At 40.5% G+C, this 25,619-nt stretch overlaps 1 protein-coding gene across 2 annotated transcripts in view; it reads left to right on the top strand.

Moving 5' to 3' along the window:
- The window catches only part of GALNT7 (polypeptide N-acetylgalactosaminyltransferase 7), a 73,969-nt gene that overhangs the window by 33,981 nt on the left and 14,369 nt on the right, over nt 1-25,619 (top strand). The window contains exons 3-6 of one of the 2 annotated variants that reach the window (XM_005145520.3): nt 16,441-16,607; nt 22,517-22,647; nt 22,862-22,941; nt 25,135-25,317. In XM_005145520.3, the coding sequence (XP_005145577.1) occupies nt 16,441-16,607; nt 22,517-22,647; nt 22,862-22,941; nt 25,135-25,317 (561 nt within the window). Of the gene's footprint in view, nt 1-16,440; nt 16,608-22,516; nt 22,648-22,861; nt 22,942-24,785; nt 24,969-25,134; nt 25,318-25,619 lie in introns of both variants that reach the window. The other variant, XM_031045793.2, reaches the window with a different exon arrangement.

Genomic DNA, 25,619 nt, shown 5'->3' with positions numbered 1-25,619 from the left:
TCTTTAAGCATCAAAATTGTTAAATGTCACCCTAAGCAGTTGGGTCTGCTCAGTGAAGTATGCCCAATGCTTTCCCAGGCAGTGCTAGCAGGAGTGAAAAGTGCTGCAAGAACTTTCTTAGCTTGAAAGCCGTCCAGCCTTGGGGCTTGTCCCTGCTGGAGGGGGAAGAGGAAAGAAATGCTAATAAAGGGGGATTCAATTCTGTTTATATTTGACTTTGGAGTAGGATGCCTTGCCAAGTTGATTTGTCAGCTGTCTTACTGATTCAATAGGAACTTCGCTGATGACTCTGGGCAGTCTCTGCTGCCACAAAAAGCCTTAACTCTTGCTGCACCCTGTAGAGAGGAATGATGTTGGATGGTGTGTTGAAGTTGTTTGTCGGGTACTTCAGAATATTTCTGTTTTGCCAGCACTGCGTTCTATTGCCTTACGGATTTTAACCGGTCTGTTTTGAGGTTAAAGCCAAGCACTTCTGTGGGCAGATGACAAGTCATAGGCCTGCTTATACAAAATCAGTAATCTATGGGGATACGTAAAAGTCAGTGTACAAAATTTCAAAGATGGTGTCATCTCACTGCAGCCTTTGAGTGCTCTGCAGGAGAGCCAGGGGAGCTATAAACTGGATTAAGGTGGAGCAATGCCTGTTTTCCACCCAGTTTCTAGTTGCAGAGAAGTAGAGCCAGCTTAGCAGGCCCTGGCCAAAACCTGTGTACAGTTGCAGAAAGAAAACTTTTTCTTAAAACTTGGTGTGTTTTACCATTTTCAGGTCTTTTTTTATTATACTGAGAGGTGACAGCCTTTTACTTTTTAGAGCAGTCATTTATATTTTTATATTGAGTTTTATATGTACCTGCGATAAAACTAATTTCAGCCTCAGAGAAGGATATTAATTAGATTGCTCTCTGGATTTTATTTATTTTTTGCGGTCAGAAGTCTGTACAGAGGTAGAGCTGGTGTAAAAAGAGTGATAAAGTTTCTGGATAGTCATGGATTCAGGATAAACACATCATGTCAGGGAAATGAAAAATGGACCTAGGTTTGTGGGTGAATGCTATCAGGTAATAAGGTGTGTCCTCTCAAAACCAGAACTGAAGAGAACTGCTGCTAGAGAGAACAAGAATTGAGCTGTTTTTCCAGCCTAATGAACCACTTGTGCAGAGTATTTTAAAATAAAATGCAATTTATAGGTCTCTGGGTCTGACTAGATATCATTTTTCATTACAATCTTGTCTCTAGCTCTGCCAGGAACACATGCTTGGGAGAAAACATACAAAAACGGACTAAGCTTCAGTCCTGGCAACCTGTGAGCTGGGACACTTGAGCCAAAAATCGCAACAGGACTGTCATGATTCATAGACCTTTTTCTGTGCACAGACTTGTCTTTTCAGTGCTTTTCTACTCTTGGAATTAATGACATCCTGAGTCAGTGACTCGTTCTAGGCTGAAGAATATGATGTTTGTTTTAGCCTGTCCTCCTGGATACTGCCATGTACCTCTGCCACCCTGTGATACGGTAATATCAGAGGTAACTACATTAAGCTACTTTATAAATGTTTCGTGTTGCTTCCTTATTATTCCTGCCATTCTATTTGTCTTTAACTCTGAGCTAAAATGCTCAAAAAGTTATTCATGTTTTACTCTAATTTTTTTTTTTTTTTGAGTAGTAGTGCCGAGTTTCAGGTCTATCACTGACTGCACACATTGAGAGTTGTTTAACACTCCATATACAGTCATTTGCACTTACAGGGAGCTTTCCTGCCAGATCATTTCCTCGTAGTGTCCTTGGATTATTCTGCAGCTGTTTATAGTCATTCTAATTGCAACTGCCAAGAATTTTTTCTATTATTCAGTGATGACCTGGAAGAGGAGGTGGACAGCTTGGCTCCTAGCACAGACACTTAAGGCTACTATAGTCCCAGACTTCCTCAAAAATTTGGAATGAATAGACAGTTTTTACACTGTAAAATACTCTACTAATGGGCTCACCTGTGCCTATATAGTTTCGTAGTTCCTCAAAAGATGATGGTGTGTTTTTGTGGCATGGTTTTCTTCCACAGAAGCTGTGTCTATGGTTTGCTAATTTTCTTATTTATGGCTAGTTTCTTTTCAATGCAAAAGTCAGACTTAGTGGTCTGCAATTCTTTACCTCCTCACTGCCCTTGTATAAAAATTGGTGTCATGTTTTCCTCCTTTTATTTGTCTGATAACAATGCTGGTGTCAGCAATGTTTATATACTGCAAGAGCTTGTCAATTTAGATTGCACTCATTTGGAAATAATAGGTTTATATAAAAAAAAGAAGAGGCTATTCATGGTACAAAAATACAGCAGAACGTATCATACAGGTACCTCTGATTTTCTACATTGGTCTGAACTGGGCTGGACCTCTCTGAGCCTGTGTGGATAAGTCTAAAATGAGCTGAACTGTGCTAAACTTGTCTGGACTGGGCTAAATGGACTGGCCTGAAGTGGGCTGGACTGAGTTGGGCTAAACTGGGCTGAACTGTTCTTGGCTGGGATTGGCTGGGTTTAGTTGGGCTGGGCTTAACTGGGCTTGACAGGCCTGAACTGGGCTAAAATGTGCTGGATTGGGCTAAACTGTTCTTGGCTGGGCTTAATTGCACTGGACTGGGCTAAACTGAGCAGGACTGGTCTGAATTGATCTGAACTGGGCCAAACTGGGCTTAAGTAGGCCAAACTTTGCTGAAGTTTGCCAAACTGGGCTAAACTGTGCTAAATTGGTCTGGAGAGATCTGAATTGGGCTAACTGGGCTAGGCTGGGCTGGGCTAAACTGGGCAGAACTGTGCTGGGCTAAATTGGTCTGGACAGGGCTAAACTGGCCTGAGTTGAGCTGAAGTGTGCTGGGCTAAACTGGAATAGACTGTGCTAAAATTGGCTGTGCTGGGCTATAGCAGGCTAAATGGGCTGGGCTGGGCTTGACAGGGTTAAACTGGGCTGGGCTGAACTGGGGTAAAGCATCTGAAGTGAGATAAAGTGGGCTGGCCTGGTGTGCACTGGGCTAAAATGGGCTGGGCTGGTCTAAACTAGGCTGGGCAGGGGTAAAATGGCCTGGACTGTTCTGAATTGGGCTGGACCAAGCTAAACTGGGCTGGGCTACATTGGGCTGAGTCAAACTGGGCCAAGTCAAACTGGGCTGAACTGTTCTTGGCTGGGCTTAGTTGGGCTGGATTGAGCTAAATGGGGCTGGACTGGTCTGAATTGGGCCAAACTGGGCTGAACGAGGCTGGGCTGGGCTAAACTGGGCTGGACAATTCTAAACTGGGCTGAAGTGGGCCAAACTGGGCTAAACTTGTCCAGTCTGTGCTGGTTTGCAGTATATTGGTCTGAACTGGGCTAAACTGGACTTAACTGGGGTGAACTGTCTAAATTTGGCTGAACTGAGGTAAGCTAGTGTGAACTGGGCTGAAGTAGGCTGGACTGGTCTGAACTGGGCTGAACTTGTCTGAACTAGGGTAAACTGCGTTATGCTAAACTGGTCTGAACTGTGCTAAGCAGTGCTGTGCTTGGCTGGCCTAAACTGGGTTTTCCCAGGTGGCAGGAGAATATTCTTTGAAACTCACGTTTGCAGGAACAGAATTTCCTTGTTCAGCAATTCCAAAATTAAACAGCCCCCCACCATCCTGAATTCCATTAAATACAAACTCCTCTCCCAGGAATGCTGCTGAGATAGTTCTAGGATTTGCTAAGAGGAGCGCCCTGCTCTGCTGGGTGCAGGTACACAATAGCCAGGGCATGGGCTCCTCTTGCCATTGGAGACCATGACACTGAGCAGTGCCATGCAGAGCCATGCTGTAAAAAATTCTGTCTCTGCCCATGGCAGGGGGGTTGGAACTTGATGATCTTAAGGTCCTTTCCAGCCCTAACTATTCTGTGAATTCTATTTACGAAGTCACTAAGTTTTAGGTAGCTGAAGATAGAAGAATCACTGTGTGCTTGCCCTCTTTTTGTTCTCTTCCCTGAGTGTCTGGTATTGGGCATTGGTAAGAGTTCAACGGAAATAGTTAATTTAGCTTTCCTGCTTCTGAAGTGATCTCTTTTCATTTTGATCATCTATCAGCCCAACAGACTTTCTGGCAGGCATCCTATTTGTGGTGTTCAAAAAAAAAGTATTTCAATACCAGCTTTTATACTTCAGAAAGTGATTTCTCAACCATTTTTTTTTCTTTTTAATCTATCTTCTTATTTACATTCTATTTTTCCTAAATTAGTGCTCATTTCGGTTTTCCATTTTTGGATGCCACCCTGCACTTTTAAAGAATGTCTGTCTAAAAGCGTCTGGTTTTTAATCATGCTGGCTTTCCCTAGTTCCTGTTGAGGCTTTTTTGTATGATTAACGATAAAACCTCAGCTTCTTAATAAGGTATCTTTGAAGAAGGTCCAGGCAACCTGAAGGCATTTTACCCTTAGCTTATCTTTCCAATAAGCCAAACTTGCTTCTTTATAGTTCCCCTTTTCAAAAGGTGTTGCTGTGCCACCTCTTTTGGTGTTAGAACTTCAGTGTTTTGTGGCCACAGCTAGACCATGGTTCCAGCACAGGTGTCTTCAGATGAGCTCCACATTGTGCTGAGGACTCAATGTGCTGCCTCTCTTGGGGGTCCTCTGATGTACTGCCCTCTGTGGAAACACTAATTAATGATGCCTGAAACCCTAATGTCTGGAGCACAGTTTATATTTACTGTGTCCCCTGAGGTAGTAGAAGCTTCCTGCCTGTATTTTCTATCCTGTCAGTTTCTATGATTTTTCCATACACATTGCAGATGCTGTCTGAGTCCTGCTTGGGCAGCTGGTACTTCTGTGTGGTTGTATTGATGGCTTCCCCTTATCTTCATACTAGAAAACCCCTGGCACATTTAAGCTCTGGTAATCTGGTTCTGGTTTTGGAGAATCATGGAGTGGTAGAATGGTTTGGGTTTGAAGGGACCGTAAAGATCATCTAGATCCAACCCCCTGCCACAGACAGTCCAAAGACACCTTCCACTAGACCAGGTTGCTCCAAGCCCTGTCCAACCTGCCCTTGAACACTGTCAGGGATGGGGCAGCCACAACTTCTCTGGGCAATCTGTTCAGTGTCTCATCACTCTCACAGTAAGGAGCTTCTGTATAGTTAATTATATCTATCCTTGTTCACTTTAAAGCCATTCCTCCTTGTCCTATCACTGCTTGCTCTTATAAAAGGTCCCTTCCCAGATTTCCTGTAGGTCCCCTTTAGGTATTAGAAGGCTGCTATCATTTTTTTCATGGGTAAAGTTAATCAGTTCCAAAAATTTCACAAGGTACGAATGAATTCAGAGCATGCTGTTTTCTCATCAAGGCACTGAAGCTCTACTCTCCCACTACCCTACCTCCCCTGCCACCTACCCCCCCCCCCCCCCGTATGTCCTGGGAATTCGGTACATCCAACTGTTTTCTGCCCCTTTCCATCTGGGAGGGGAAGAGAGCAGAAATTCACACACACACATACACACCCAAAAATAAACTGTGTCCATATCCTCTCAACTCCATGAATGAGGGTATGAGATGTTGAATGAGTCCTTGGGCCAGGCCTCCCTTCTGCTTCTTCTAGTCTGTTTTATTACTTTCCATGACATATCTAAAGATTGGCAGGACAAAGCAGGCATAGTGCTAGCCAAGGGTGCTGTTGCATTTGGAGCTGTGGGTAAAAGCCTAACTGAAGAGACCTGCTGCAAAATTACTCCTCCAAATCAACAGGTTTAAAGAGACCTACATGAAGTGATTATCACTCTTAGAAGTCAAATTGCTTGAAGTCTGTGGTTGTCATGTCAAATCAGTGAATAATGTTCTTTCCTGCATTCTCATGGCAGTCCTGCTACATGACTGTTGGAGCAGCAAGTGTTGTATAATAATCTCAGTATGTTGAAAAATATATTAATGCAAATCCCATGCTGTCATTGTGTGTTGGCCTCCTTTTAAGGAGCCAGAGTCAAACTGCATTTTGCTTTTTATGTCATTATCCTAAATGGATTCTTGCAGGACATAGTCTTATGCTTTTTATTCCCAATGGCTGTTGTTAATAGGTGGTTTGTTGGGGCAGAAAGTATTAATTTTGTGTTGGAAATTTTTTCACAGTCAAGATGGTGGCTGTGCCTGTGGTATTGTTGGCTATTCCAAGTCACCTTCTTCATCCACTTGGAAATGTCTTCCAGTAGCATATACTCTGCCATCTTTCCAGGGGCTAAGGTTAAGCTGCCTGGCTATAGTTCCCTGATTCTCCTTGAAGATGGGCATGGCATTTGTCTTTTCCAGTCCTCTGTTCACCGTCAAGTACCAGAAACTTGTAAAATTGGCAGAGTGTGACCTCACAAGCTCCCTCAGCACCCTCTGGTGCAGCCCAACCAGTCCAATGAATTTGTGCTGTGTTTATCCCATTTGCTGTGATTTGCCCAGTGAAATGGTCCCTAACCAATCCTTCCTTCCGTGGTGGATATTCCTTCGCTTCTACAGACTTTGCCACTAGACACACAGAATGTGTGACAGCAAACCTTGCAAGGAAAGACAGGGAAGTCAGGTGTTGAGTGGCTCTGTGCTTTCTGTGTCCTTTGACGCAAAGTTCATCTCATTCAGCTGCAAATTCATGTTTTCTTTAGTCTTTTTCCCACAAGCTCTTCCTGTCTCACAGATGTTAACTCCACCAGAGTTTAGCCTTTAATTCTCTCTGCATGTGCTCAGGCAATATTTCTGTTCTCCTCCTAGGTAGCCAATCCATGCATCTACCTTCCGCATTCTTCATTTTTGCATTGGAGCTCCATCAGAAGGTCCTAGTACAGCCAAGTGGGTTTTCTGCCATGCCTGTTTGATTTACTGCTTGTGGGAATGGACTGTTACTGTGTTTTGGAGAGGTTGTTCTCAAAACAGACCCTCTATGGCTGAGCTGTGACACCTGAAATCATGGCAGTTCTTGGGAAAACTTTAAATAATGGTTTCTCTATGAAAGAGTCAAAAAGGGAGTGAAAACTGCTTGAAGAACAAAATCACTCATGACTGTGAGTGTGAGGCTCTAACAAGACACTTTCTAGTTGTTCCAAAGAATCTCTATTCAGTATTTCTAAGCATTATGTATCTACAATACCATAGTTGCACTAGTCTCTTTATAGTTTCTATTATCTCAAAAACACTAAGAAGTCATGCAGGTGTTCCTTTATGAAGTTAATGAAACATTTTAATCCACATCTGACATTTCCAGTGATACGTTTTGCTGGGTTTGGGTCACACTTATTGCACCTTTTATTGAAGTTTAAATCAAGAAGCATTCTCTTAAAGTATACTGTAAGTGATGCTATGTGAAACTCCCTGTTTGTCCTGTTAACTAACTTACATTGCACCCCTTCAGCCAGGGATGCTCATGCTGTTGATTAGATTTCATACCAGGGTAATTAACTGCTGGCTGTAGAAGGGCTCAGTGCTTAATGTGCTTTGCTCAGGCTTGATATGCTGTTTTTATCCAATCCATGGGCGACTTGCTTACGAATTACTCTTACTGACCCAGAAGGTATTCATCTTGCGACTGTATTTAAGACGGGTTTTTTGACAGCTTCTTTTGACAAATGTTGGAGGAATTTCATTCTGAGTAGTCTGACTGGGAGCAGAAGCATCATGATACTGTGAATGTTTATGGCATGAGACAAATTAAACTCTTACTGAGTATTTATTTGGTTTTCAGTATGACAATACTGAAATGCTGTCTGCTGGCCAGCATGAGCCAACATTTCAGCTGTATCACTCACACACATCTGTCAGTCTGATCATGGCCAAATAAATATTTTTAAGTGTGGTTTCCTTCCACAGATTATCTAGTTTGACTTTTTCTTTTTAATGACATTACTGCTTTTACAGGGAATGTCCCCTGGGCCACACAAATTCATCCTTGAATAATGGTATTTGTTGCCATAGGTCACCTTTTTACTTCTAACAGAACAACTGGCAACAAGCTTTTGTTGAAAAACCTGGAAAAGTAACTCTTCCTTGCTTGAATATGATGCTCCTTGTGTACAGAAATGTATTTTTTCACAACTGTTTTTGCAGCTCATGGCATCTTATAAAATAAATTGCAAGGAAATAAGAATTGGCTTGGTTTTAAAAATTGTAGTTTTGAAGGGCCTTTATTATTTTTTTTTAATTTTTATTTTTAGTAGAAGCAGTGGAGGGAATTCTTACTAAAAATAAAGACTTCCAAAAATACACACATGCAAAGCTGTGTGTTAGTAAAGCAGAGAGATGTTACTAAGGATATTCTGCTATTGTAGTTTGGTGATAGCTTGAACCCTTTAGTTGGTCTGAAAGCTATAAAAAAAATAAGTTATATGGAAAATTTCTGGTGCTGGATTTGAGTTGAAAAAATACTAAAATCTCTAGTCGTATGCAATTGCTCAGCGTATGAGATAAGGCAGATAAATCTTGGTTGCTCATTAAAAATGGATGGTCTTTTTACAATGAGCAAATAACATGAATTTAATATGTTCTCTTACAGTAAGTAGTTGTCCACTCAGTCTTGTCATAGCTAAGGAGATTGAATAGCAAAGCTCTGGATTGGACCCTGCTTTCTTCAGGAATGTCATTAGTTCCTTAATTATAGCACTGTGCAAATTACATATTTAATACTGATGTATGAAGAATATTTCAGCAATTACTGTTGGTATCTGTGTCACTGGCAATGAAGCATTAGGGACTTGGTTTCATTTCACAAGGTACCTTGGGAAAACCTTTTATTCAAGTGCTACATAATACACTGGAACTCTTCTGTAACCAAGAAAACTAATTTTATGGTACGCACATAAATCTTTGTGTGCCTCAGTGAGAGCTGGGCTTGAGAATCAGGTGAATTATAGTGGTCAGAATAAATCAGGAAAGCTGGCTTTCCACTGCAGGTTATCAGCTGCCTGACTGCTGGCAAGGCTCCTGGAGGAAAAAAGTGTGTTTAAAATACAATTAGCCACGTATTGTCAGAGCGCCTCCTTGTGGTCAGGAAGGATTTGAATTCCAAGCTGTGGTCTTAAAGCAAAATCAAGCATTTTCTGTTAGTGTTTCAGGTCCCACCAGTGAACACTACAGTGAAGATGGATTCTGTGTCTTTTTCGCTTTGGCTGCTAACGTTTCGAATTATAAGTTTCAGCAGAGAAATGATTCACCCAAAAAGTATGAGGAAGTTGATAGAAACACCAGGTGTATTAACTGTGGTTGGATTTTCTTACCTGTGTGCACATCTGAAATGAGAGGATCAGGCTCCGACCAGGACCTCTTACTCAATAGAAATGTATAGTGCAGGACCCTGGAGTATGTTTAAATTCTGCCTTAAACCTTGACTTGGTAGTAGAAGGCAGAGATAAGCCTGAGAGGTTTCCTGCCACTGTTCATGTAACCTTCCATCTGCTGTCTTGTGTCGTAGAACTTTTGGGGCAAATGGAGGAAGCATTCTGTTAAAGAAGTTGTAATCTGAATGTGAAACAAAAAAATCAAATGAACTTACAAGTGTTCTGTTTTGTTCCTGTTAACCAGAACTTAGAGTGAGAGAGCATTTAAATAAACTTGCATGTGTAAGTTATAATTCAGACCAGCTGAGCATGGGCAAGAGATTCAAGGTTTAATATCTGATGAACAAGGCATGGTGGAAAGAAAGCATTTCTGTGGGACTGAGCCCATTGCCCTAAGCTTCCTTCTAGCATTTTCTTTACAATATTTGATAAAACCGGATAGTGTTTGATAAATGCAAAATTATGCATAAAGTGGACTCTTTTGAGCTTTACATAAGCTACAGTCTGCTGCATTTGGCAATTCTCATAATTTCTCCATTGAGGTGGGAACTAGTTATGACTTGATGTGTTTGGTTTTACCAGTGCTCTCTGAGGACACTGCTCTAGCTCCTTCAGAAGGGAGAGGGAGTGCATCACAGCAGCCTGCTGTCATGCAGCTAGCTTGCAGCAGTGTCCTACAGGACACCCTGCAGGAGTGCCTAGTGCGTCACGGTGCTGCAGAAGGGCTGGAGATGCGCTGGGAGGTACTGCACCACTTTAAACCAAAACAGGAAAGAAGAGGGCTTTGACTCCATCCCTCTAGAAAGGGGTTTTCCCTTCCCTAAGGAAGTTGCCCCAGCTCTCCTGCCCTAGGGTGTTTATTGTTTCAACTTTGTCAGTGTTGGGCAAGTGATACCATCAGCAAGAATTCTGTGATTAAAAATAGAAATGCAAAGCCTATTCCTTCCACTTTCCCATCAGCCCTATGGTGGATCTCTGTATAAACCCTGCCCTGAATTTGTATGATGACACTTTTGAATGTATGATAGGAGATGTAGCTTATGCTTCCAGGTGCATTAATAACAATGGTCTGGGATCTCCTTGACTGCCATTGGATTCTTTTTCGGTGGTAAATTCCTTCTTATCTCTCCAGTTGTTGCTCCTTACTAAGGATGTATCTGCTTTATCTTCTAATTTGCATTGGCCTCAAAACTTTCATTTACATAACTAAGCAGAAGTAGTTGCAGCCTAAGGCTCCAGAAGCTTCAGGTATCCATGCTAAGCAACTACTCATGCTAAGCAAGACCACCTAGTCAGAACAACTCGGTTAAGAAATTCAGCTAAACTTAATTCACAAGTTGACCTGATGAAGATTGTATCAGGTTATAGAGCTGGTTGCATGTATTACTTTTCTCTGATCTTAGGTGCTGGTATGCTAGGGAAGGCAGGAATTCAGGATGACATGGGAAGCACTTTTGTTGGCTCAAGATCTCAGACTGCCCTCTAAGTATCTATCTGACTGGAGCTCATCCTTAAGTTGCTGTCGAGGTTCACTTCTTACTTTTTTGCTTGATGGCTGGATGCTTTTGTTACCTTGAGGAAATTTGAGCATATATCTGCAACCCTACATCCTCCCCATTAACAGCTGTTAGTGGTTGCTAACAGGGAGGCTGTTGGAGTCCTTGGAGCATGTATCCATGATCCCATTTGTGGGACCCTTAGACATTAGTGAGAGCAAGCTAATAAAGAGAGTACAGAGCTGTGAGAGCAGAAGTTTCTTCAAGCCAAGGAGAGCTCCAGCTCAGATGTCCAGCTTCTTGTGCAGCTTGTCCAGCTTCTTGTGCAGCTTGTCCAGCTTCTTGTACAAAAGGGGTTGTCTCCTGCTGTGGTTAGCGCATAACTTTGTAAGTAAGGGACAATGACGTTGGCGTGACACAGTCTCCAACAGTGCTGTTCCCTCCCAGGGGTGGAGAGGAAGTAGGACTAATTCACATCTTAAGTATACAGGCTAATAGTGAGAAGAAATGTTATTCACCCTGTTTCTCCATTAAATCACCACAGTACCTTTCAAAAGATTTCTTCTCGCTCCAGTGAAGTCCATTTCTTCTTTAGTGATACTGGTGCTGATCCGGGGACAGGAAGTTTTTATTCATGGACTGATCTGAAGGTGTTGCTTCCTTTCACCTGTGAGCACCCTCACGAGGGAGGCAAAGCAGTTCTGCCCTGGAAAGGTGTTGCCAGCCCTTCCCAGATCCGTGCACGTCCTGCTTCTTCTTGCCCTGTGCAGTAACTTTTTACAGGGTTCAGGAAAAGTGATGTGAAGTGTCTAGAGGCAAAACTAGCTTAAGGATTCTACTCTGCTGTTCCTGCACACCTGCTGCAATGTGCTGCTCTCTCAGCTATAACATAAGTATTCAAGATAAACTCACAAAAATGTATCAGTTTGGTTCAAAACGTAGCACCACAGCTGGCCTGCAGACTACATCTGATAGGACACTGTGCTGTGGGCACACATATGTGGGCAGGGCAGTACCCATGGGAGGAAGCTAGAGGTTGAAACATACAAAATCCTGTTTATCTCAAACCCTTTTGTGCTTTGAATCTGCCTGTGACAATTTTCTGTAGCTTGCAGCTCTTTCCTGGATATCCATACCTGCTTGACCCTAGTTTTTAAAACTGAAGCATGAGGCTGGAAATCGAGGCTTTTTACTTTCTTCTTCTGGTGCCTAAAATTTACAGGGAAACTGGTACTGTAAAATTCGGCTTTAAACACAAGGAAAACGCTTTTATGGTCTCTTGGTATTTGATTTGCCAACCACTGGATGTCAGTGCTGCTCCACTGAAGAAAGGCTCTTCCCTGCTTCCTTCTCTGTGGCTGTGAAGGAAACGATAGCAGTCTCCTGATTTTTGTTGCTGAAATACTTGAGCAATATTTCTTTGGAAAAATTGATGCAATGATTAAAATATTTATTCATTGCACATATCTGAAACAACTACAGTGTCTGAGACCTCTACTTCTCAATGCAGGATGGGAGGCAAGGTGTGCATAGGAGTTCCTGCAGTCTATTGGAGCCTGTGGGCTCGGTGAGTCAGTCTGTGGACTGTCCAATAAGTGAAATAAGGCTTTTGGAAAAAGCCTAAAAGTATGATCTTATTGCAGGTATAAATGTAGTGCTTTTATGGCTTGCAAATGGCACATTTAGCAACACATGATTTTTCAAGTTTAAAAAGTAAAACGTGCTGACAGATTTGAGGAGATTAAGTTGGATATGTAGCAAAAAGCCTGTCTAGACCTCTGGCTTTATGTTTTTAAAATGTATTAAATACAGATCAAAAATGCTTATAAATTACACACAGATGGGTTATTCAGTTCAGGCTTTTGTAAGAGGTTTGGCTTTTAAAAATTACTTACTGTCTTTCATTTTTATGCTCTTCACTCTTTTGTTCCTAAATATGACTAAACTACACTGCAGGAAGTGGAAGAAATAAGCAACCAAAAGCTTTGAGGTTTCTTGCAGTGTTTGCTTTGTTTCTGTTGTTGAAGGCAATCTGAAATGTGGTTGCTGCATTTTTAGTTGGAGAGCAGAATGATTTCCTAGCTAAACTGCTGAAGTTACAGGTCAGCGTCAGAGGGCAACCTGCACCAGATACCACCTTCTCCTTTGAGGCAAAAGGTGTGCTATTAATTTCCACTACTTTTTACCTGGAGCTGTTGAATGGTGTTCAGTTGGCATGCTGACTTTGAATATTTAACACCTCATTTTCCTGCATTTTAACATAACTATCACCAAAACTAATCCGGGTAAATATATGTGTAAAGCAACACAGTTATTAGTCTGTTATTAAACTTATAATGGAAAACCTCTCTTTTACACAGCCGACTTAGCACACCTAGGTAGCATATCCATTTTATTTCTGCAGATGGCTAAATTCTCAGTGCCTTAAAAGCTTGTGCTACCGGTGGAAATACTGCAATCTGTGATCAGCTGAAATCTTTTGCGAGGGATCTGTGGAAGGCAGGCATCAGTGGCCTGAACTGTGCATTTTAAACAGTCAGCCTAGCGCTTGTATATTTGTGGCTTATAAATATGATTAACTTGACTACTTCAGACACAAAAGCAATTGACCTGGAGAATTTTAGTCAGCAAATCGTATTTGCAGCTATCATGCTGTTTCAGAGACTGCTTGCAGCATGTCTAAGAGAAGAAATACCTTATTATATTGGATTTATAGACTATTTTGATTCCGTAATTTTCTTTTCCTACAGAATTGAAATTAATAGTGTGTTTCTACCAATTAATTTCCTTTTTTGGGGGGAAGGGTGTGAAATATGTATTAATGCTGTTCCCTGGCAATAAGTTAAATACTCCTATAGGTCTGTTATAGGAGTTCTTTCCACATTAAATCTAATTTAGTTTCAGCAGTTCTGGTGATTTCTGATGATTAAGATGATTTCTTTTCAAACGCGGCAATGTTTCTGTGCATTTGAGGGTTTTATTTTCTATAGAGAATTATAACTATGGAAGTCTATGTACCCATAAGTTTAAAATGTTTCATTTGTCAAGAATATTTTCTTAGTACAAGAAAGGATTGAAAATGCAGATTCTCTCTAGTAGAGTTTACTTGCTGAAAGATTAAAAAAGGAAGCCTTTTGCCCATTGAAATCAAAACTGCCATGTCTCTGGGTTTGGTGATAGGTAGAAAATAGGCTAGTGATAAGGTAGGGAAAATTCCAGGTAAGGAAATATTGGGACTGGTTGTAATTAGGAAGACTGTGACAATCCCATTTAGGGATGCAGTTGAAGAAATCAACATCACAATTGTAAATTAAAAGCACTGTTGATAAACGTGATTAATGAATATTGGAAATTGTGTACTGAATCACTTATATTGATTGTTTCTAAATAATCCTGTAATCCCTCAGGAAAAAAGACCTGACCCCAGGTCTACAGTGAAGTCGAAATTTATCATGTTTTGAATAAATAAAGAACTAATTTTCATGGCACGCCAAGCTGGAACACACCAATACTGATACTTACATTGAAAAGATTTAGTAGGAATGAACATAGGCAGTAGCTACATTTCCTATGTTACTCTTTCTGACACTGGCACTGATACTGACACTAGTCTTGCACATTCAGTTTATGCAATTGTGATCTGGCTGCTGGAAACGTGTATTATAGCCAGATACATGGTTGATTGAACCTGTTACTTGAATGTCCATTCATGCATTTGATGGTTAGAATCATAGAATAGGGTTGGAAAGGACCTTAAGATCATCAAGTTCCAACCCCTTGCCATGGGCAGAAACACCTCACACTAAACCATGCACCCAAGGCTCTGCCCAACCTGGCCTTGAACATCACCAGAGATGGAGCATTCATAACTTCCTTGGGCAACCCATTCCAGTGCCTCACCACCCTAACAGCAAAGAACTTCTTCATTATATCCAATCTAAACCTCCCCTGTTTAAATTTGAACCCATTACCCTTTGTCCTATCACTACAGTCCCTAATGAAGAGTCCATCCCTAGCATCCCTCTAGGCCCCCTTGAGATACTAGAAGGCTGCTATGTGGTCTCCATGCAGCCTTCTCTTCTCCAGGCTGAACAACCCCAACTTTCTCAGCCTGTCTTCATATGGGAGGTGCTCCAGTCCCCTGATCATCCTCATGGCCCTCCTCTGGACTTGTTCCAACAGTACCATGTCCTTTCTACGTTGAGGACACCAGAACTGTACACAATACTCCAAGTGACGTCTCACGAGAGCAGGGTAGAGGAGAAGGATCACCTCCTTCGACCTGCTGGTCACGCTCCTTTTGATGCAGCCCAGGATATGGTTGGCTTTCTGGGCTGTAAGCACACACTGCCAGCTCATGTTAAGTTTCTCATCCGGGGATGACAGTTAGAAACTGTTTACTTTGATCAAAATTTGTGTTAACAAATTTGATAGCATTATTGTAAAATTTTATGTAGTCATCGCATTTTTTAATTATCTATAAATTCTTGGCCTCTTTTGGCAGCCCCTCAGAGTTCAGTTTCTCACTTTATTCCTTTGAGTTTTCTGCACTATTTTTGTTTGGTTTCTCACCTCTCTTTTTGTGGGCTTTTTTTTCCTTCTCTTTTCTTTCAGTAAAGGACACCACTGAAATTGGGCCAAATTTGAAATTCTTTCCTTGCCAGTCTATTACTTTTTTAACATTGTTATTATTATCTGTTTATAGAAAAAAAAAGTTCAATTACACAAATATGACCAAAGTGATTATCTTCCTATGTCTAGTAAACATGTGACTCTGCATTTTGACGTGGGAAATCAAAGGTTTGGTAAGGTTGGGGTTTTTTAAGCTGCATTTGTTATGCTTTAAAGTTTAACCATGAATAATAAATAGTAAAGATCACATCTTTTCTGCCACGGGATTACATTTTTCCCACAAGAAACTTTGTTTTTCTGACAGTTTTTGCAAATGGAAAGATCTTTTTGCAGTGTAGCTGACATGAGCATTTCACGTGCTGCTGCTGTACTTTCAGCAAGTTTACTCACTATGTTTAAATCTATTTTATTGTGAAAGGGTAAAAATTAATGCTTTTGCCTTGCCACAACAATGTTTTCAACTTTGTTAATTTTGCTGATTCTGCATGTGGGCTGTATAAACCTGACAGAAACACTTTATAGACAGTCCTATTGGGTAAGTCTCATTTCAAGATGCTTTGGAAAAAAACAGCACTGTCATCTTCTGTGTTAAGCCATAGGTGAGCCAAATGCACAGTCCATCCTAAATCATGATATCTCATGTTTTGAAGATGGCCCTCATCTGGCAGCTGCAGGTTGGGGCTTTCCTTCCACAGTTCTCTACTGGCCGCACAGGGTGGTGGTGCTGGGGATGTTTCCATGGCATCCGTGCAATGCCAGCCACTTACACAGGAGGATGTATGTAGCTGTGAGGCAGGTGTTGTTGTTCACCAACTCCATCCTACCTCTTTCAGGAGGGGAAAAAGGTTCACTGGCTGCAAGAAAGTTGCTCTTTGGGCCTTCTACCTCTGTGATGCATTTAAGCGTCATTACCTGCTATATCCTGTTTCTCATTATCTTTGTCCAAATGAAATCTTCACTGAAGAGTTGTTAAGCAGTTCTGTAAATCACAGTGTCAAAACTAATAAAATCAAATCTTTTTACAGATGCAAATACTGGCATTATGATGATAATCTGCTCACCTCCAGCGTTGTCATTGTCTTCCACAATGAAGGATGGTCCACACTCATGAGGACAGTCCACAGTGTCATTAAAAGAACACCCAGGAAGTACTTGGCAGAAATCGTGCTGATTGATGATTTTAGCAACAAAGGTATACTTGGAATATTAACACACTACTTGTAGAAAAAGAAACATTTCCTTTTCTTTTCATAGTTTTCTTTTGATTTATTACCTGCCATGGATTGATTTGACTCTGCAAGAAAAATTGCTTCTTCACAGTCCTTTCATTTTTCAGTGAAGAGAAAGCTCTTTTCCAATGAATTGTTTTCATAAAGGTGGCAATCTTTCATGTGTATTCAGCTGATTGAAATATAGGATTTGCGGTGGGCTTTCTATCACAGTTGTGGAGTAGTACATAGTAGAAAGCTGGGATAGCTAGTACCTCTCTCAGCTCTTGTGAAAACAAGTAGTTCAGGATTATTGAAGGAGTTTGGGTTAAGCCTGTTAGGCATAATTTCTTTATTCCACATAGGAATCCAGATTCCCTCTTGGTGTGTGTGTTGCTATAATAAAAATATATCTAAGACTATTGAATTATTCTGATCCCTTTTAAATATGTTTTTAATTTTCAGCATCCTACTCAGTTAAACATCATGTTAAGGTGTTTATTGTTTCTTACAGGGGGAGGGGCTTTTAAGTGTGTTTTAATTTCTGCCTTTAAACATTTTCAAAAGTCCAGAGATTTTCCTCCTCCTTAGTAATATACATTCTGGTCTTGTTTTATAGCCAGGATATACCTACATACATTTGATTCTTACAAATATAAACACACACTGATTTTTTTTCCTTTAATAGTTATATCTCCAGCATTAATCAAGGCTGAATGCAAGGAAGAACTGAGAGGTATGCTATAGACAGATAATTGATTAGATGAACCCTGTCTGGTTTTAAACAAATTTAAAAACAGTGCACCAAAGCTGTACATTCTGCAAGATTTTATTGCAGTATAGTTCTTGAATAGAAGTTGACCAAGAAAAAGAGTAGATGCATAAATAAAAACATAACTTTGAGTATTCAGGATGATAGCCTTCTTCTAGACAATGATGACCGTGGTTTTTAGGAGCACAGGCAAGTTTGAACTGGTCATCAGCATAATATACGTTCCCTTTACCCTCCTCTTTGTTTTTATAGTAGCTGAACTGGGTAGTGGCATGGAAAGCAGATGACTGTTCTGAAACCTTTTGTTTTGTCAAGTGATCTTATCTTCTCCCAGCTTCTGCCTCACAGGCGTTGTTTTCTGTGGGTATACACACTGTAACTTTTATAACTGAACTTGTCACATATTTGAGGTTGCCTTTTATGAGTATGAGTTGCTGTTAAAAGTAGTTATTGTCTGTTAATTTTTACATCATACCTGTAGATAGGTAGGTATCATTTTCTGTATGTTTTTACAGGAGAGGAACAGTTACCTGTATTGTAAACTTAACTACATCTGTCTTAGTCTAATAAAGATACTGAATGTTACATTATAGTCTCCTATATCCTTTAACAGCTGTTGGGAATTTGGCTTAGGTATACACGCACACTGTAAACCAAAAATATCTTCTCTCCTAAGGGATATAATTTTAATAATTTGATCAGCAGACATGTGCTGTGTTTTCCTTTTCAGCTGGGATCACAGCTTTCCTTCAGAACCATTCAAGGGCTGAGTTAGCTGCATAACATAACTATTACACTGATGGTCTCTAGAAAAATTACCAGACTTTTTACTCATGACTGGGCTCAGTACTTAGGTTTCACATGAATTGTAGCTGACTCTGTGCTATGTATATGTAATTCATGGAATGAGTTTGTCTGGCATAACTTGTTTTCCAATATATGACAATGGTTAAATAGAGGCAAGATTTTACAAGACATTTGTTTTGAAATGCAGGACTTAACTTATGCTTTCTGCTCATATATGAGTGGTTAGCAGATACAGCTAGCCTGGACCTAACATCCAGCAGACCCCTGTTCCTCTATTTCCCACACTTCATTTTCCCAAGTAGCTTTTCTGAATCAGAAAATTCAGTGAAACAAGATCAAGATGCAGTTTTCTCCTGTATGAGTGACTGGAAAACAAACATGGACTGGAATGGCTCTGAACACCTTGCTGCAACTGTACTGTTTCACTATAATAGTTCTTCAAAATGCTTTAGGCTATTACTTGGTAAACATAATTAATTTCAATAATTCAAATTGTGTTTTAAATGAAAAATGGCCAAGGGAATAGAATCTTGCTCCACTTCTTTCTCCACAGAGAGAAGCATGAGCTAGTACAGGCTGTGAAGCGTGCCAAGCCTCCTGAAGAGATCTCCAGTTGTTAGGAGAGCTGCAAAACACAAACACTCTTAATCACACCAGAGCTGCTAGTGGCTTTTTGCCTTTACAGCCAGAAGAAAAGCAGTGCTGACAGCACAGATACAGGATTTTCTCCTTCCCCACCTGCTTTCGGACTGCACACTTCATATCTGGCTTTCCACCCAGCAAAGAGTGTTTTGCACTCTTTGAGACCAACGTTGAGACACAGATGCTGAACTGAGTAGATGTTTGCTCACACTCAATGTGACTGTCCTTATTTCTTAGCCACCTCCTTCTCCAGCCATATGAAATTAAAATGGAGCATAGCAGTTACAAATACTTCCAAAGGCTGGCTCACAAAAAGAAAAAGCTCATCTTGCCTGTCCTCCTTTATGAGAAATCCTCTTTCATCAGAAGGGAGTTACAGCTGCATAGAAGCTTATATATGTTGTGCCTGACAGGGTTGAGCAGCTCCAATTCTTGGAAAATGTCCTTTTCATTATAATTCTTTATATAAAGTCAGTTGGGAGCAGTCTTTTTGCTAAACAACACTCTCTTTCCCTTCCTTAATCTCTTCTGCAAACAGCAGGGTTTGACCATGGATAACTGCGCAGAGAGATGTGCTGAATTCAGCTGGGGCATTTTTTCCTTTGTCAAAGCACAAAGGGAACAATAACAGTATGATGACGCCAAGATAATTGAATGATGCTAGTTCTGATATTTTCAATGGAGACCTCTGTATTAACGCTTGTTAGAGTCCAAAAAGTGTTGCAGCAGCTTCTATCAGTGTCAGTGTGACCACACTGCTGCTCATGGGGAATTTTTTCCTCTGTTTTGCTTGTGTTTCTTGCTCAAAACAGTTTATTTCACTATGAATACTAGCTGAGTAGAGGCTACAGTTGGTCTGGAAGGGCAATGAGAATTCAAAACACCAGATATTCTGAAGCTCCCTACAATTGCAGTTGTATATATAGGTCTTTGACTACTTGTTATGCATTTAGATGCCAGCTTGCTTGCTTTAGAGGTATAGAGGTATTGCTTTAGAGCATAGAGGTCAATATCTCAGCTGGTGCAGCTCACTTTTGTAGCCTGTGCCACCTGTAAAGAGTGACTGCAAGGTAAATGCCAGTGTTCCTAATAGCATTTAAAGGCTTTGACTACATTTTGCATTTACTTGTTTTTTCTTTATATTTCCCACAGATGCAGCATCCCATAATATAACCAAAGGGGATGTAATGAGAGTAGACAGATAACAGTATTTTTATTAACTTGTTTAACAGTGCTTGTAGTGAGGAAACTGAAACATTGATCAGTGCTTTGTGTTAGCCCAGAGCCCCACATGAGTAGTATTACAGTGCAGGGGACCTGGGCAGCTGCTTTATGGAGGACTTCTGATGCTATTTTTCTACAAACTGACATCGATGAGTCAAGAGAAAAAAAGCTGCCTTCCTCCTCCCCTTTTCTTGTAATCTGCAGTGCCTGAGATCTATTGGAGAAAGGACATGATTTTAAAAAATCATAGACTCATGCTTTAATCATGTGCTGAGACATGAGAGAAGCCCTGAAACAAGGGAAGACCAGAGCGGTGGTTATAATATTTTGAAAGGTGAAATAATACATTTTTACACAAAAAAACAGAATGTTGTAAGGCTGTTGACAGGTATCATAAATACATGTTCTAGGTGAGCAAAATTTAACACTGCCCAAATGGTATTTCTGACTGTAAAAGTATCAGGATTTTATACACTACTGTCATGCAGGCTTTGTAACACGGGAAGGAAGGAAAATTCACTTTTCCTGTGGGAAATAGCACTTGCTGCTAACCCTGGCGCGGTTTCAGATAATGGACTGCAAAGTCCTGAGACTTGTACTGTAGAAAAGCTTTACACAACCAATATGACAGGTTTTTACAGCTCCCTGTGAGCCTTACATAGCTGAACATTTGATAACTAAAACACTTGGCTTCATAAGCAGGAGAGCTGGAAATAAAGTCAGGTTTTAAATCTTTAAAACATTCCTGACAGTCCTTCTGTAACACATACTTGGAATTTGCAGAATAAATAATGGTGTGGTATAAAGATTCTCTTAGTACCACTTCAGTATGACCTCATAACTCTGTTGATTTTATCCTATAAACATTTATATCACAGCTATCATACTGCATATTCTATATATGGCACATTATTCTATACAGCATATGTGATAAAATTGTTCTCTCTCTAGTTTGATATTTATGCATCCTGGATGGTTTCCTAATGCAAAAGGATTTACAAAAGAGATTGTATATGCATGTGGGAAACAAGAAGGGTATATGTAAAACTTCCAGTTGAGAAACTTTATTCTTTTATAAAAGTGAAGAGGGGGGATAATAAGAGTGTTTAAAAGATAGTGATTTCAGAGATTGTTCTTTTGTAGAGTTGCTGGATTTTCAAGTTTGGAAAATATGCTTCTAAAAAACAACATTTCCATTTCAATTATTTATATGTCAGTTTTGTTTAATCTAGATTTTTTTAACACTGTCCGTAAGAATATAAAACATATTGGCATGTAAGTTGCAGCAAGCTCCAGACTTCAGTCATTTTAGGGTGAGAAAGTTGTTGCTGCTGAAGCAACCTGATGGCTTACTGCTGCTACAGGGGACATCCTTCTCCTTCCACTTCTGCACATCCCCCCTCCTCTTAGATCAGCAGAGGCATGGCCTCTAGCAGCCCCTTGGAGCCTGTTCAGACTAGTGCATGGATGCCTCAGCTGTAGCTGAGGTGGCTTAGTTTTTGATTCCTGACTGAGGGAAACTGAAGCTGTAGGCAATTCTTTTGAGCTTTTCAGTACAAAAATAGATGTTAAATGAACACCAGTAGCTAAATCAGTGTAGCCTCAAACAGCAAGCGCTTTACTGCCAGCCCTTCTGCCTTTGTGAGATTTCTCAACAGAATCGTCTGTGCAATATTATGCAAGGCTAGGATCCTTTTTTCAAATTGTGTGGTAGGAATGTGGTTTCCAGATTAGTTTAGCAAAGACCAATGTGCAAATACAAATCTGCAACCATTTAAGCATAGCCCATCATGATTCTTATGGGGTTACTCATCCCTGTACTGACCAAGTCCCTTTGGCTGAAGATTGCCAGTCTCATCAGTATAATTAGACATAGTTTGTTCACTGCAGTTCTGGCCCTCCAATTATTCTTTTTCTTTATTTCATTAGAAGGTTAGCATAAGACCACCACAGCCCCAAGAGGGAACTGGTCTAGTTGAGGGAGCACAATAGTTTGAGTATGGTGGGTTTCTGTCTCAGGTTTCCAGATTTAATAGACCAAGATAACATTTTGTGAGGCAGAAAGTGAGTGAGGACAAACATTTAACTGAAAAGTGGGACCTTCAACTGTACACATGACATTATCTGATAAGGAAAGATCATGTGCTCAAGTGTAGAAACTTCTCTGCCCGGTTGAAATACTAGCGATTACCTGAAAACCACAATGTGATCTATTGAAGTGACTGGGAATTTGTCTACCCAGCTCACCTGTGGTGTAGCCAACTGCTTCAGCCGTTTTTTTCTTCAAGTGTGCCAGAGACAAACCTTTGCTATGAAGTCAGAGCTCCAAGTCTTCAGATCTTCAGGTTTAGTACAAGATACTTTTAAGTAGAGTTGATCTGTGTTGTGTTAGGAGTACAAAGCTCTTTATTATTAAACCTCACCGTTGTTTTTTCTGTTACTTGATAGCACACTTACAAGAGAGGCTGGATGAGTATATTAAGCAGTGGAATGGCCTTGTAAAGGTATTTCGAAATGAGAGGAGAGAAGGTTTAATCCAAGCTAGAAGCATTGGAGCCCAGAAGGCTAAACTTGGACAGGTAGGAGCCAATTCACACACAAGTCTTGTCTTTGGGGAAGACGGATGGTTGGTAGGGGAGGTGAGGTGGTGGTGATTAAAGGGGATTCATTTAACTCATATAAGCTTCATTTTTTTGTTTATAATATGAAACCATTTCAGGGTAAATAAGCTTAATTAAGTCATCATGATTTCATATACAGAAATATAAATTGCATTACTTACTTCTTTTGAAGGTTTTGGTTTACCTGGATGCCCATTGTGAGGTGGGAATTAATTGGTATGCGCCACTTATAGCTCCTATATCTAAGGACAGGTAATGTTCTCCTGTTATTTCCAGTGTCTAATCCCTTAGGAAGAAAAAGTCACAGTAACAATCTTCACTTTTCAAACTATAGTCAGTGTGTTTTTTTATCTATACCAATGCATATATATATCAAACTATGTTTGCTACATAATGATTTTATTTTTTCCCAGCATAAAAACTATGCCAGGAGGAAGGAAAATAGTCAGGCAAACAAATCTCTGGGTAGTTTATTTTAATAGGCATACTGAATATTTTGCTTAGTATAGATTAAATATAAGACAACGCTTGTCTTTTGCAGTGATCTGAGGGCCTGTTGTAAAAATGTTCTGTTCTGGCTGAATAAGGAGCCTGATCAAACAAAAGAAACTAAACAAAACTATGATTTTGGGTAGAGGAAAAGCAGCAGTAAGTGTTTTGATTTAATGGAGATTTGAAGCCACTGTGGTCTCAAGACTTTTATAACTTTCTCCTCTTTGGTCTTGCAATGTGGTCTTATTTGTTTTCTCTGGAGCACTTTGGAGCATTGTCTGTAGGAAGCCAAGGCCACGGCTTGAGCCTGTCTCTGCCACAAGCTCAGGCACTTGCTAGGGGTTAAGAGGTGGAAATGCCTGTGCTTTGTGCTTGGGATTTGAGAGAGGTGACAGAGGAGGAGAATCCCCAGGGGCTTCACATCTTCCAGCTGTTGAAATGCTGTTATTGCTGTGTGCTACTGTGCTCTTAGCTTGTGTGGTCAGGGGGTATGTTTGTTTAGGAAACTATGGGCTTGTTTAAACTCTTTAACCCATAAGATAACTTCTTAATCCTAAAAAAGCTGTATGTTAACCTGTTGTACTATCAGAACTTTCATGAAGAGGTGGGTTTTGTGTTTTTGAAAGGCTGTAACTCAGCCTTTTAAACTATTTCAGCCAGGGTACTAGAAAGAAGGTGGAAATGCTTGTGTGCTTTCATCAAATGTGTGTTACTGTTTTACATGAGAGAGGCTGGTGAGAATAGGAAGCTTTAGAAGCATTCTGAAGCACCACCCTCAAAAGCAGTAGTTACAGGAGGACCAGTCATGCTGGGGCACGTGATGCCAGAGGGCAGTGCTCAGCAGCTTTCTTCCAGCCCTTGGTGCAGCATGTTGCTGCTTTTGCCTCAAAGAAGGCACAGAGTGTTTCACTTTTCCCCCACTGATTTTTCGATCTTAAAGTATTTGACTTAAAACGATGGAAATGCTCCAAGTTTGGTCACAGGGAAACTCATTTGGAAAAACAGGGGAGAATAACAAGATAATGTATTTTCCTTGGTGAATATTGTATATGAAACAGATCACAATGAGCAGCATATTGCAAATCAAACAGGAAAAATTCCACTGAAGAATGCTGCTAGGAGAGCACTAGTAATATTTTTTTTATCCTGAGAGGTTAGCAGTTGAACAGGGCAGAATAGTGAAAATCTATGTTTATACTAGTAAAAGCTAAGAGCTTACCATACATGTTGACAGATAAGATATGATATGAAATTACGGGAAATAATACTGTGAGAACCCTATGGGCTACTCTGTTGCCTCCTACAGTGCTTTGTTACAAGACCAGTGTCAAGAAGTACACATAAAGGGAAAAGTCCATAAATTGGTATATTAGCATTTCAGGCCTAACTCTTCTGCATTCAGAACCCCTTACAACAGCATAAAGAAAGGACTTTTTTTTTTTTTAATCAAAATGAGGCTTCATTTTTTGTAAGTATCTTTACAAGTGACCTTTCGTATACACTGCTCCATAAGCTTAATAATTAATGGTGTTCATTGCAGATTAGACAGATTACCCTTCTGAAATTGTATTTTGCTCTTTCTTTCCCTTCTATAAATGTTTCAGAACTGCATGTACTGTACCTCTAATAGATTACATAGATGGAAATGATTATTCCATTGAGCCACAACAAGGTGGGGATGAAGATGGTTTTGCCAGAGGGGCATGGGACTGGAGTTTGCTATGGAAACGAATTCCGTTAAGCCACAAGGAAAAGTCCAAACGAAAGCATAAAACTGAGCCTTATCGGTAAAGAGAGCTGTTTACATACTGTGAATCATAATGAATAATTGTCTAAACCCTTTCGTTTTTCCCTCTCCCACCTCTTTTCCCATGAACTGCGACCCGTGCACACCTGCCACATGGGTCCTTGCATATAACTGCATCTTCCCTGCCACCATCCGCCACCCTGCAGAACCACATGCACTGTGCCACTTATAGATGTCATAGATGGCAACACTTATAAGATTATGCCCCAAGGGGGTGGTGACGAAGATGGGTTTGCTAGAGGCGCATGGGATTGGAGTATGCTGTGGAAGAGGGTTCCCTTGACCAAGCGAGAGAAGGAAAGCAGAAAGACAAAAACTGAACCGTATCGGTAATCACTAAATCACTTACCCGTTTTTCCTGAAGTCAATATTGATCCACTAAAACTTGCATGTACTTCTATCTTGAAAATCTCTGCATTTCTAACCGCACCAGTTGCTTTGTTTAACCAGACCTGTTTGCCAAAACTATTTGCTCAAAATACCTTTGCTACATTGTCTTGCCTCTCTGTTCCTGCTCTTGTGTGGTTAATAGGGTGCACATTAGAATGACAGGGGTTTTTTTGGCAAAATAAAATGTTGAATGACTCTGTTTCCAGGGCAAACTTAATTTAGCTATGATATTTTTTTTAAG

This window comes from Melopsittacus undulatus, chromosome 7 (assembly GCF_012275295.1).
Source record: "Melopsittacus undulatus isolate bMelUnd1 chromosome 7, bMelUnd1.mat.Z, whole genome shotgun sequence".
NCBI classification, from domain to species: Eukaryota; Metazoa; Chordata; class Aves; order Psittaciformes; family Psittaculidae; genus Melopsittacus; species Melopsittacus undulatus.
The sequence above is the reverse complement of the archived record's forward strand: the minus strand, read 5'-3'. Positions and strand labels throughout refer to the sequence as shown.